This window comes from Pelodiscus sinensis, chromosome 3 (genome assembly GCF_049634645.1).
Source record: "Pelodiscus sinensis isolate JC-2024 chromosome 3, ASM4963464v1, whole genome shotgun sequence".
NCBI lineage: Eukaryota > Metazoa > Chordata > Testudines > Trionychidae > Pelodiscus > Pelodiscus sinensis.
The window spans coordinates 30734726-30748046 of NC_134713.1; the positions used below are offsets into that span (position 1 = coordinate 30734726).

The 13321-nt window shown below is 40.9% G+C and overlaps 1 protein-coding gene across 1 annotated transcript; it reads right to left on the minus strand.

The window, feature by feature from the left end:
* Positions 1-3487: 3487 nt before the first annotated feature.
* Positions 3488-12228, minus strand: SOX11 (SRY-box transcription factor 11). The gene has a single exon (XM_075923536.1). The coding sequence runs from the start codon at positions 11927-11929 to the stop codon at positions 10730-10732; it is 1200 nt and encodes a 399-aa protein (XP_075779651.1). The 5' UTR covers positions 11930-12228; the 3' UTR covers positions 3488-10729.
* Positions 12229-13321: the final 1093 nt, after the last annotated feature.

A 13321-nucleotide genomic window follows, 5' to 3' on the forward strand; every position in this document is an offset into this window, starting at 1 on the left:
GATGGGCACCATCAAAAGGCTCATAAGGAAATTAATAATTCTATCTTCAATGCAGGGTTTTAATATAGTGCAGTAAATAAGGCATCGGGCCATATATTGAACAGTGAGGAGAAAAACAACACATTGAATAGTTGCTCATTAAGGGACCACCATGCCTTCTTCGTACTGAGTGAGGTCCTGTAATTAAAGACTATATCATCATACATGTGCACAAGGAGGACAAATTAATTTTGGTATGTCCTAACTTTTGAGTCCTTGATGTAGGGTGTTGTATCTAACTCTCATTGACTGTCAGCAGAAGCTAGGTGCCCATATGCCTTTGTACCCTTGAAAATCTTCCCATCGGGGACTTACAAGTGAAGAGATTTGCACTGCAGTATCACGTCAGCAATTTTGTACTGACCTCTAAAAATATGCGCACTAAAACGCATTAAGCAACCGAAGTGACAGTCAAATGTGAAGGTAAAACTATTTGTTTCACAGAACTTTTTGATGTGTTTTATTTATTACTCTTACATATGGACCCAAACTGTTACAGTAGTGGGAGGGAGTATATATAAAGATGATTTACAGATAGCTAGCCTAAAAGCCGTCTGTCTTACTTTATAGCAATGATGTATCTGCAGTGTACAGAGGGCTGTGACAGAGGGTTAACAGCATGTATGTTAGTTGTCTTGGTGTCACAGAGAAAACAAATATTCAAGAATTTGAAGTACAAGGATGCTACATTATTGTGAAACTTAAGGGCACATTGTGTTATTAAGACTGAGTCACACCTTTTATCAATTTCTGACAGTTGTGGCTGATTACAAAGGAGTTCTGCCTCATTCCTTATGCATCTTCCAAAGTGCATTACCCTTCTATCATGGTAATGGGGAAAATAGTGATGTTTTCTAGTTTGCAAACATTTCAGTAGATTTTCAAATCACTTTTGCTTTCCAAATGACAGCTAAGCCATGGGAAAACAATGCCCACATGCAAAATCTTATAGGCTACATCTACACTGTGTAGCTATTTTGAGATATTAGAGATATCCTAAAATAGCTATCCCACATCTTATGAGCATGCCTGTTATTTCAAAATACAACGGGCTCACTATTCCAATGTCACTGTAAACCTCATTCCATGAGGAGTAAGAGATGTTTCAGAAGAGTGGATTATTTTGAAATTTGGCACTGTGTAGTCAACACCAAATTATTAAATTAGCTATTTTGAAATTGACTCAAAATAAGCTATGTAATTTGCTTAGCTCAAATTGCATAGCTTATTTTTAGGTACGGGTGCAGTGTAAATACACCCATAGAGATGTCAAATTGTATCTGAAAGGGTTACACCACTTTTATCCTTCCCATGCAAAAAAAAAAAAAAAAAAACCTGCCATTTTTAAAAATGTAGAAACTGTTGGAAGGTTTTTAAAAATTATTTAACTAAAAAATGACTGTAGGGATTATGCTCAGACTTTTGCAAAAAGATCATGTTGAGACAGACACCAAGCATGGGAAGTTTTAATCCAAAAGGTTAAACCTTCCAAAAGTTATAAGTAACTGAATTTAGGATGATATAATGGGTATTTGCGTGTGTTTTTAGAATGGTCATTATCAGTTATCACTATCATATGTACACACATAGTTGCAAGTGAATAATTCTCAAAGTGGTGGTGTTATGTATGGGATAATCTGCATGTACTATTGACATATACCTTCGACTGTGTCTACCTACTGCGACTGTGCCTGCATATTCATCCATCTCTATTAAGACAAAAATTTCAAAGCGATGTCAATCAGCACTAAAATCAATTTGCTGGGAGAATCTTTCTTTCCTCACAAAACCACTTCCACCAAGTAACACTTATGCACGGCTATAATCATACAATATCACCAAAAGTGACAGTGTTAAGGACTGATATCTTGTGACCCATCATGTCTGGAAACACATTTATACAACTGGCTAGGAAAGATACTTAGTTTTCCAGTGGGGCACACATACCATTTGTTTCTAGCACTAGTGGGATCCCATATTTATCAAAACAAACTCAGAAGTTTATGTATAAGAACAATTTTGGTAATTCTAGTGGTTTCTAAAATTGTTCTCACTCAGAGGAATCAGGGGTTGGCATTTTCAACAGTACTTATTGTTGGCTTATTTCTGCTCGCATGGGAGACAAAGGAAGATTTACCACTGACATCAATGGAAAAGGAGTATGAAAATCCCATCGGTGGTGATTAAACACCAGGGCTTTAGAGGCAGGGGAATGTGAAAAACAGTACCAATAATCTGTCAGACTAATGTTTCCATTCCTTCCCCCCTAACTATAAAATTTCCCTCCCAAATATGTCACTGGTTTGAGAACCAAGATAGGCAATATTCAGCCCAGATCTGAGATGGATATAAGATTTGATAACCATAGGCCCACAAGCTAGAAAATGGAAACTTGACCACTAGAAGGTGGATAATTCCAGCTTTTTAATGAAATATGAGACATTGATTTCTAGGTCTGGTAGGTCCTAAGACACCGGATCATAAAATTGTGACACTTTAAAATATGTATAAGCTTTTCAATACTATTTTAGAGGTGTCTGTTTGCCTTGCTGCTTAGTGCTACCCAAAGGCTTAAGGATTCAAATATTAGTGTAACATTAGGGTGACCAGATAGCAAGTGTGGAAGAAAAAAAAAAACAGAAGCAAGTGGACAGTTATAGACACCTCAATAAGACAAGGCCTTAAACATTGAGCGTCTTCCTGTAAAATCAAAACATCTGGTCAGACTACCTAACAAATTGTTTTAAAGCTCTATAAAACAATTGTAAAATATCTTTTAAGTACCATTTGAAGCATTTACAGAATAAACGATGGCATGGTGCTGTTTAAAAGGCCTATTGACACTGGTCTAGAATCACCATCATGTGCCTATGAATGCTGTTATATCTCTCCCAAAGTCAAACTAACGAGACATTTATACTGCACCACATTGTCAAATACCCACATGCAGGTAACATATAGCTTATTAATGCGAAGTGAGCTTCTTTTTAAAAAATCATATTTTAGTTATGTTCTCCATATACAGTACTTGGAAAGCTAGATTGGCATTATTATTTCTTGAGTAAGCAGCCTTAGGAAGTAAGACAGCTAACCAGTGGGTTTTTTTCCCTATTCAAGATGTTCTAATGCTCCAGAATGTCTAAGGAACTCTTTATTTGATTAATCAATTGTACAGATAAGAATCTATTCTCAGATTTGGAAGCTCTAATCTGCTCTCACTGACTTTTCTATTGTTGATTTCAGGAGGAGCACGATCCTTTACTAATTAATTAGCATTATCATAGCTATTAAGTTAGTGTCATGGAACAGAACCCCATTGTTATAGATGCTATACAAAGACAAAACAAAACAAACCACCCAAACCACCAGTGAATGCTCAAAGAGCTTCTGATCTTTTCCTTCATGCAGGAAGCTACAACCCGCCATACATCAAGATGTGGATACAACAAAGTTTTCAGGTTTATATTTACATATCTAAGTCAATCTTTGAAGATATACATATTAAACAAAAGTTAACCCAATACAAGTCTTGTTTATCCTTTGATGAATGATAAAATATGTACATATAAGACCTCTGGATGTTGAATTTTAGCAACAGATGGCTTCTGCTAATTGTGCATTTTGAATTTGTTACAATATAACACAAACATTTCTATAAAACCATATTTAATATACAACAAAATCTCACCACATAAACACATTCAAACACCTTATTATAGTTCCATGAATCAATTACAGATTTTCATAAAAACATTTTCATATCTAAAATCTTAATACAGAATGATTTATTTCTATGCCAAAATACATATAGACTGTAAACTGTAGAAAAAGACAGAGAAACGGGGTTTGCTGGTATTTAATCCATCTTATTTCTTTCTTTCATGTTCTACTTTAAAACATATCTGAAAGGTTTACATAAAACACTTTGGTTTTTATCCAAAGTTGTAACAAAGAAAAAAAAGAGAGAGAGAGGGAAAGAAGATAATTTTCTCTTCACTTCACTGTCTCTTGGATGTGCACAGAACAGCATTCTCTGTCAGCACATGTTACCCTGGTCAGGATTGTGTGCCATGTTGGCTTTGAAAGAAAGACACAACATTCCATTTACTAGAAGTATTGGGTGCCCACAGAATGAAGAATGGAGCCCCAGCAATAATTGAATTGCATTTAGCAAATACAAAACTGGAAAAAATCCACATAAAAACACATATGAAGATTGATCACACAATTTTATTAGAGTCTTTTGAACAATTGTATTATGTTGTTCCTTTATTTAAAAACTCTTGCAAAAAAAGACATTGGAGTGGACTGTTTTCAACCCTGAGCATTAACACTGCATATCAAGTACTGTAGTAAAGAAGCTGGTTAAGATTGTAGCACTAGCACAAAGTCACTGTTATTAATCCTCTAAGTGATCAGGTTTTTACAAAAAAAAATACATAGTTTTCAATAAATAATGCTTAATTTTACAACTTTGATACAGCAATGTCATACACTGTTTGACACATACTAAACTCTGCATGCTATATAGTCTACTAGAAGACAAAACTTTGCCATGCATTTTCTTTTTCTAGTGCTAGAAAACACTTTGTCCTCCAGTGCATTGCCTCAAGCAGGCTTACCCTCTTCTGTCTCATAGCAATAGGCCGTGCACTGGCATGCAAAAACCTTAAGTAAAGGTTCCCCCCCACCATCACTCAGACTTCTAAACAAAAGTACTTTTCAGCTTTTTCCCCCAGACCTGGAGTGTCTATGAAAATTAATTTCATGTGACCTTTGAAAAGTCTTTCAGATTACATATTTTAAAAGTGTCATGCTGAAAAACGGCTCTAAAACATTCAATCTTCCCCACCTGTGGCCATCACACAACATCTTTGAAATGTTGTAACCATCAAAAGTCCCACACTGGAAAAATAGGCCTCCATTTTAAAACAGCCCATCAAAAAAAGAAAAAAAAAAGTATCACAGCATTTATGTAGAGACTCCAAAACTCCAACATATATACAAGAGCAAAACCAGATAGAAATTGCAAATCAACTAACAATGGCATATAACTCTTCTCCCTGGTGCACCCAGGAGTTGAGGCAAGTTGGTTTTGGAGATACACAGGAAGATGGAAACAAAATCAAATGTGATAATAGGTGCTCCTGGAATAGTATTTATTATTTAATCAAATTTCCTCAGATGGTAAATCACTGTGTCTTGATTTTCTGTGAGAGGTGAATATTATTATTATGTAATACCATGATAGTCAAATCCATCTTAATTTCCTCATGTTCATTCACTCTGCAAGATTTCACTGCACAGAAAATCCAGATATAATATCTAAGCCCCCAAAAAAGTTTGATTAAATAATAAGCACTGGAACCTCCATTCTCACACTTCCAGGTTGATTATTCATCATTGAAAACCACTCACCCCTTTTTGACCGTATTGCTTCAGGGGTTTACTTTTATATATAGAAGTCATTGCTTTGAAACTGCTGTCCACCATAATCTTCTAAAAGTTTTTAAAATATCCCTATCTTTGCACTGGCATAAGTATTGGATTTCCTAAGAGAAAATCTACCCAAGGAAGGTATTACTTTTATACATGAAATACAAATTTTGTTTTCCTTTTTTGTAAGTCATTCTACACTTTCTGCACATTTGTGCTTTATATTGAATATAAAAATAGGTCTTTAAAACTCTATTTACTTTAAACTCACTAAAAAACTACTTGCGTGTGAAATTCTCTTACAAATTCACTGCATCCATGTAGAGAAGATAAAACTAATTAGGCAGTTAATTGATACAGGTAGTGTGTAAAAAAATAATAAATTTTAAAAATCTCAGCCTGAAATTTAGGGGAAAAGAAATAAAAGGAATAAAATTGAATAGTTGAAATCTAAGGCAACTCTGTATAGGGAGGGAGTTTCTTTCTGGTCATTATCATAAATTAAGATTAAGGGGAATTTAGAAAAAGGGCTGTTTTCCAAAAAAATTTAAAAAGAAACAAAAAACAGGAGGAATTAAAGTCCAATCCTGCACATCCTTCTTTAGGCAAAAAACTCTCATTAAGCTCAAGGTGATTTTTTTCTAAGAGGTGCAGGTTTAAGCTCACACCAGGCCATCAAATATGATGATCTGGCAAGGGTAGAGAGAAAAGGAATGTGGAGTATCAAATAACTGAAAACGATATGGCCCTGACTCTGACCTCACAACAGTTTTACACTAGAGTAACTCTAGAGTTGCCCTTGATTTACACGTGGGTGAGTGAAAAAGCAAGACACACATGTAAACCACATTCAATAGACTCTTATCTTTGGGGAAGTTTAGCCTGGGTGGATGTGAATGCCTGTACTTTAGACCATGTTATTTAGATATTTAAAAAACATTTTGAATATGTCTTCCTGTTAAACTTGAAAAATATTGCCCTTTTAAAGGAATCAAACAATTTACAATGAGTTAGTACTTTTAGAGTTGAGAAAGTGAACAAAAGAAAGTAATCGAAAGGGGAAATGTCAATTGAAGTTTCCAAAAATATTCATTTTCAAAATCTGAAAAATACCACCACCTTTTATTTAGGTCTGAAACTGAAGTGAGATCCTATATGTTGTAAAGAAAGTTATTTTTTTTCCAACTGGAAAAAAATGAGTTTTCTTCTTTTATTCCCCTATGTCTGCTTATTGATAGAAAAGTATCACAGAGGCCAAATGAAAAAGGGGCAACAATTAAGGAAGTAAGTGGGAGGCACTAAGCATGGAATTCAAAGATTTCTCCAAGAGGGAAGCTAACAAGAATCATATAACGTAAAAGGAAAAAACTGGGCCTAAAAATTCAGTTTGACCAGGAACATAGCCACATAAAATAGAATAACTTAGTTGATGTAGTGATCTTTAATGGCTACATGGCTACCTCCCAGGTATTGATTTCAACATGGAGCAAATTTTGATCCTAAAAGTATCATAGTTTAATTAGAATATTCTTTTTCCTTGGACAATATGCAAAATTAATCACTCTAATGGATGGAAAGTTAAACTTCTTGGGAAAAATATATCCTGTTCCCCTATATAATGCATATTAATTTTACATATTGTTTTACAGTTCACTCCCAAAAGCCCACACGCTTTTGTCAGGGTATTTTTTTCCTTTGTCTAAAGTAAACCTGTTGCTCTTTAAAATCTGCCTGACTGCTCTATACTTGGGTATTTCAAATTAGTTAGTCTTGATTCATATTTTGTAATGGTAATTTTAAACATTTCCTCCAAAAATACATCAAGATTTTTGTAAGCTGAAACATAGATCTTATTACAAATTAAATCCCAGTTTAGATTTGACCGTCATTCAGACATAACTCAATGAACATTTGCAAAACACAAATGTTCAATTATACTGCCTATCATTTTAATAACCAAGGATGCGTATCAGAAAGAAGGGAGTGGAAGAAATTGCCACACCCTCTCATGATAGCTGAAAGAATTGCTAAGAGAATTTTGGCTCAGTTTTTAAGATTGGGAAATGATCTAATGTTATAATCCTCATCCATGAACATGAACTGGTTTTCAACACTAGGACAGCTAATGGTGAGGCTATAGAGCACTTACATTTTTATTTTATTTTTTGCCTTAGAAGAGATAAATGTCATTTGTTTATAACCTAATTGCTAAGTAATTATAAAGAACATACTAGTCATTTGAGGAAAAAAACCCTGAAAATTTAAGAAAATCTGTTTTATTGAGGACTATCCATTGCCAAAGATATTTTGTATATTGTACTTTTGTTTGAAATTTTTTTTTTCCCATAATTTATTGTCACAATGCAAGACAAATTTAGGTTCCCAGATATGCTGTATCTCTGATAGCAAAGATGTATGCCAGCTTTCATTTAGAATCATGAGTGCCTTTTGTTAAAAAAAATACTACTGTATTATTATTATGAAAGAGATCAGATTATATTAATCATTTAACTACCAGATTATTTAACTAACCTAAAGTAGATATTTCACCACTTAAATGCCTAAGAATTGTCTTTGATTAAACATAACATGCATGCAGGTTTAACTGCTATGTTTTATTATGCCTTACAAATATGTATGCAGGATTTTCATTTTCAGCAAGTCTGAAAGCCTGTAGCGGTGGGTTGCCACCAAAATTACCAGCACAGTGAATTGTCCTTGTAAACAGCTGGATCATTTATTAGTGGATAAAGAATGAACCAACGCCTATCAGATAAAACTAAAACTTCTGGAGAAACACCATCGCACCTGGCCAGTCTGTTCAGTGCCATCAGCAGTTCTTTCAAAGTGTAAAACTGAAATCTGACGGCTTCTAAGGGGGAAAAATGCACATTTACAAAGTCAGCTTGTCTGCAGCAGCCGCTCCCATCCGCCCTTCCCACGCCCCAACTCTCGGGCAACTGCAGCCGAGAGGGAACTGGAGCGGATCCCCTGGGTTCGCCAGCTGCCGGTAGGGCGGGGCGGAGGTTAGCGCCGTGGCGCTGCCGAGGCGGCAGCAGCACCCTCTGGGCAGGGTGACACTACGGGGCCCGACCAAGCCGCTCTAGGAGGAAAGAGGCGGGGAGAGGGTGGGCTGGGGGCAAATCGCTCCGGCCCGGCGAGCTCGGCAGGGAGGGGAGCGCTGCACAGGAGCGAGAGGACACGAATCCAGCAGCTCCCCCGCCTCGCCTGCCCCTTGGAAGGGATGCAGGGGGAGGCGGGAAGCAGCCGCACATGGCCGGACACACCCCCTCCGCGCCCAGCCAGCCGAGTCCTGCGCACAGCACAGCCGACGTGGGAGGGCCCCCTCGCCCGGGAGCCAGCGCAGACCCCTCCCCGCCATCCCGAGGAAGAATCCCCCGCCCCGGCCGAGCAAGCTGCGCTCCCCGACGCTGTGCTCCGCAGCCGAGCACTGCCATTGGGGGAAGGGAGCGGAGCCAGAGCCATTCCCCACCTCCTAGGCGCTCGCAGCGCAGCTTGAAGGCACTCCTACCCGCGCCCGCCCGGGAGAGGGCCACAGCCCCCCGCCCCCAGCCAAGGGCCCCTCCACTAGCCGCGGCGATGGGCCCCTTTGGCGAGCAGAGATGCAGCTGGACAGAAGGCAGGTAAAGCGGCAGAGAGCCTAGCATTCAAGCGCGCCTGGAATCACGTTCTCCGCCCCTGCCCCCGGCCCATCTTTCTGTGAGCAGCCACTCTCGGGCTCCCTTTCTAGGCTGGCGGAACCTGGAAAGCAGGAGTGGGGCGGGGCCCAGAAACGCAGCGCTAAAGCAATCTCCCATTCTTCCCCCCTAGCTGCACACAGACCCAGCCGCCTCCAGCTCCGCGGGTGGGGCGTGGGTTCAGGGCATCGCCAGCGTTACTTCTACAGACACTAATAGCGATACGAGTTTCTATCAGTTCCAGCTGATTTATTAAAATTGTCAAGATACAGACTTTCAGCATAAAAAAAAGGCAATGATGTTGACAGTGCACAAGTCTGCTTTTGCCATCATTTGCTACAAAATATGCAGATGGTCTGTACTTTAGATTATATTGCACAAAATGAGAAACTTTTTTTTAACTATGTGCCTTTTTTTGCTAAAAATCGAGAATCCAGTTTCATACCTTCCATCTGGGGCCCCATCCACATATCACAGCGTATGAGATACATAAAGTCCTACTATAGTACAGTACATATACAATCTTTTAAACTAAGATAACAGCTCTGAGGTCTATATCACCATTTTCAATAAATCTTTACCTACAAATATTGAACAAATCTGAACTATAGCTGTACAAAAAGTTTCTTTTTTGTTTTAAACCACAAGGCCTTTAGATGCAAGGATTATTTTTAAAATTTTAATCCTTTTAAAACCAGGACGTAACGTACCAACAAACTTGCATGCTAAAAACAGAAAAAAAAATAAAAGGGAAGAAGTGCCTGAAAAGTCTTACTGAAAAAACACAGCAAGAATGTTCCCTTTTCACTGTACAAAAATACGCCTGAAAATATATTAATTTTTAAAAAAGACTGAGGTCTGTTATGTATCAAAAATGTTTCAATACCTTTTTGTACTGAGGTCTAGGCTGTCTGGTATTCAATCAAGGAGGTATAAGGGAACAAGTTACAAAAAAAAAGTTGGCAAGTAGAAATCACATTTGTAAAACCATAGACAATTTGATCTGAAAAGTAAACTCTGATCTTAAGTCAGTTCACAGTTTTTTCTTTTTGTAAGCGTTTGTACAGTCTGCATTTTTTCAAGCTCCCTGCAGCTTTGTTAAGAATCGGATGCATAGAAGACATCAGTTTTCTCCCTCCAAAAAGTTGCAATGGTCCCTTTCAGAAAAAAATCAGAACAGTTCTTTAAGATCTCTCACGGGAAAAAAATCCACAAACCCCCTTGAGTAACAGTTGTGCTGCCAAAAGACTTCTTTGCAGACCATCTTCCAGACTTCAATCACAGACCGACAAGCTTCGAACATCGACTTCTGTATCATTTTTCCCCCAGTCCCCCATGCCTTTTTGTTGTTGTTGCGATCACCAAATTAAAAACAAATTCATAACTCCGGGCTCGATTTGGAACTAACTTTGAGACTTAAAAAAAGAGAAAAAAACAAGACATTTGATTATTTCATTTTTTACTCCACCGCTTCCATCATATCGCCGCCAGCATCATCTTTCCGTTCCGATTTCTCTGCACTGTTGTTCTCAATGAGCGACACGCCTTCCCGCGGCTCAGTAAGTGAAGACCAAGTCGGAAAAGTTCGCCTCCAGCCAGTCCCCTGCAATCATTTCGCTCAGCTCCGGGGTGCAGTAATCGGGGAACTCGAAGTGAGAGCCCAAGCTGCCCTCGCTGAACGAATCCAAATCTTTATCCACCAGGGACAGAGACAGGTTCCCCGAAGCGGAGCTGCCGCCCAGCTCCGAGGCGACGTGAGGGTGCTGGGAGAAATTCAAGCTCAAGTCGAACATCAGGTCGTCCGTCTCCTCGCTGCTGGAGGAGGAGGTGGAGATGGACCTGGAGGAAGCCGGGGAGAGGCTGGGCTGTTGCTGCGGGCTCTGCTTGGTGATGTTCTTGAAGTTGTAGTACAGTCTATTGCTGCCGCTGCTCCCGTGCGAAGCCGCGCTGCCCCGGACCTCTTCGTACAGGCTGGCCCCCTCGGTGGACTCTGCCGAGGAGCTCAAGGTGGGGCTGGCCGGGACTTTGGCCACGTTATATCGCCTCTGCTGCTGCTGCTGCTCGTCTTCCTCGTCCTCCTCCTCCGTCTCTTGCTTGATCCTCAGCTGCAGCTCGTCGTCCTCCTCCTCCTCTTCGTCCTCCTCGTCCATGAAGACGCACTTGACCGGTTTGCTGCTCACTTTCAGGGGGCCGTAGACATAGTCCTCTCCCGCGTAGTCCCCGGGGTGGGTGGCTTTAGCCCCGGGCTTGGCGGGAGAGGAGGAGGAGGACTTCGGCTTGCTACATTTCTTACTGGAGCTCTTGGCGCTTTTGCTGCTGCTGCTGGTGGGGGCGTTTTTCTCCGGGCTGTGGCTGGCACTGGGCTTGGCGGATGGGTCCATTTTGGGCTTTTTCCTGGGTCGGTATTTGTAGTCGGGGTAATCGGCCATGTGTTTGAGCCTCAGTCTCTCCGCCTCCCGGATGAAGGGGATCTTCTCGCTGTCCTTCAGCATTTTCCACCGCTTGCCCAGCCGCTTGGAGATCTCCGCGTTGTGCATGTCCGGAGACTGCTCCATGATTTTTCTCCGCTCGATCTTAGACCACACCATGAAGGCATTCATCGGTCTCTTAATGTGCCCGGACGCCGTTTTGCACCAGTCCGGGTCGCTCTCATCCAAAGCCACCGGGCTGCATGCCATAAACTCGCCCTCTTCGGTGTCCATCGCCTCCCTGGGCAGGTTGCTTTCAGTCTCTGTACTTTCCGCTTGCTGCACCATGCCGGGCTGGGAGCGGTCTCTTTGTGTGTGCCAGCCCTTTCTCTGCCCCGCCGCACGAGCCCTCACAGGAGGCACAAGGTGGAGCCCAGCGTGCGGGTTGCCTTCCCCGCCTGCGCCTTCCCTTCCCTTCGCCGCTCGTACCGCCGCTCCTGCTCCCCTGGCACCAGGCACCCGCAGGGCTCTCTCCGGCTCGGCTGGCTCTTTCCCCTCCCCCTGCAGCAGCAGCAGCCGCTCGGACCCGAGCTCCCACTAGATCACACGCCCCCTTCTGCAAAAGTTGCGGCCGGGTCCTCTCCGAACTAGTTATCAGGGTTTCATATGGGTGACATCACTCCCCGGGCCAGCCAATAGTGTAAGCCCGGCTCCTCCCACTGACTCCTCCCCTCTGCCTTTATTGAAGTCCCCCACCTTCGCCCCCTCCCCTTCTTACGGTTTCAGTGGGGGAGGTGTGGAATTGGAAGAGGCTGGGAGCTTAATCTTAATATACATATATTAAAAATGACTTGCATGGGTCATTTACGATGGGTTGTATTAATGCTTTCACCCTCTCCTCCTGGGCTGGCTATTAGAAAGCAAAGCAATTTATTTTGCTAGAGAACATGGGATAGTGGCTGTGAATCTGGTGCCATTATTTTCCACTGCCTAGTGCAGCCAGTCTGGGTGAGCTCATGTCCTAGCTAGGGACTGAGGTGCATCCTCTGGGCATCTGCTCTCCGTGCTTCTAAGGGACTGAAGGTGGCGCTTTAACACTACAAGCTTTTCAAAACATGCACTATATATTTTTGGCAAAGCAACAAAATCAATTTAAAAGATAAGTACTGAATTCTCATTCTTGTGTTTGCATAGTGGCTATTTTATCCCTTCTTTCTCTTGTTCTCTTCCCCAAACTTCCTCCATGCAATCAAGGCATCACCCCTTTACTCGTGTTGCCCTGTCTGCCATCCTTAAACCAATAGTAGGAGAAACAGTCAAAGGTTTGGCTTTTGATCAGTTAACATCAATGTCACCTATTTGAGAAGTGAGGATGTTTTGTACTTCAAAATCTGGTGGCTGTGACACTGACAAGCACAAATTGGCCCATGACCACCTCTGGCATTACTTCCACCTGTAATCATTTTTTAAATCAAGAAAATATAGCATACATTAAACAACCTAATTGCATAAAAACAGTACTTTGCCTATCATAAATCATTTATTTCACCACCTAATTTTGACTAGACCATAATGCCAATAATTAGCCTTTTTTGTCCTGACTGATAGTAAACCAGAGTAAATAGGGCACTGTGTGACACATGGTTATTTAAATCCACTCTTAATAAGTCAGCTGCATAGATGGTATTTAAAAATGTTTAAGTAGAGCAAATCTCTTCCCTCCCTCCCCCTTCAGTTTTA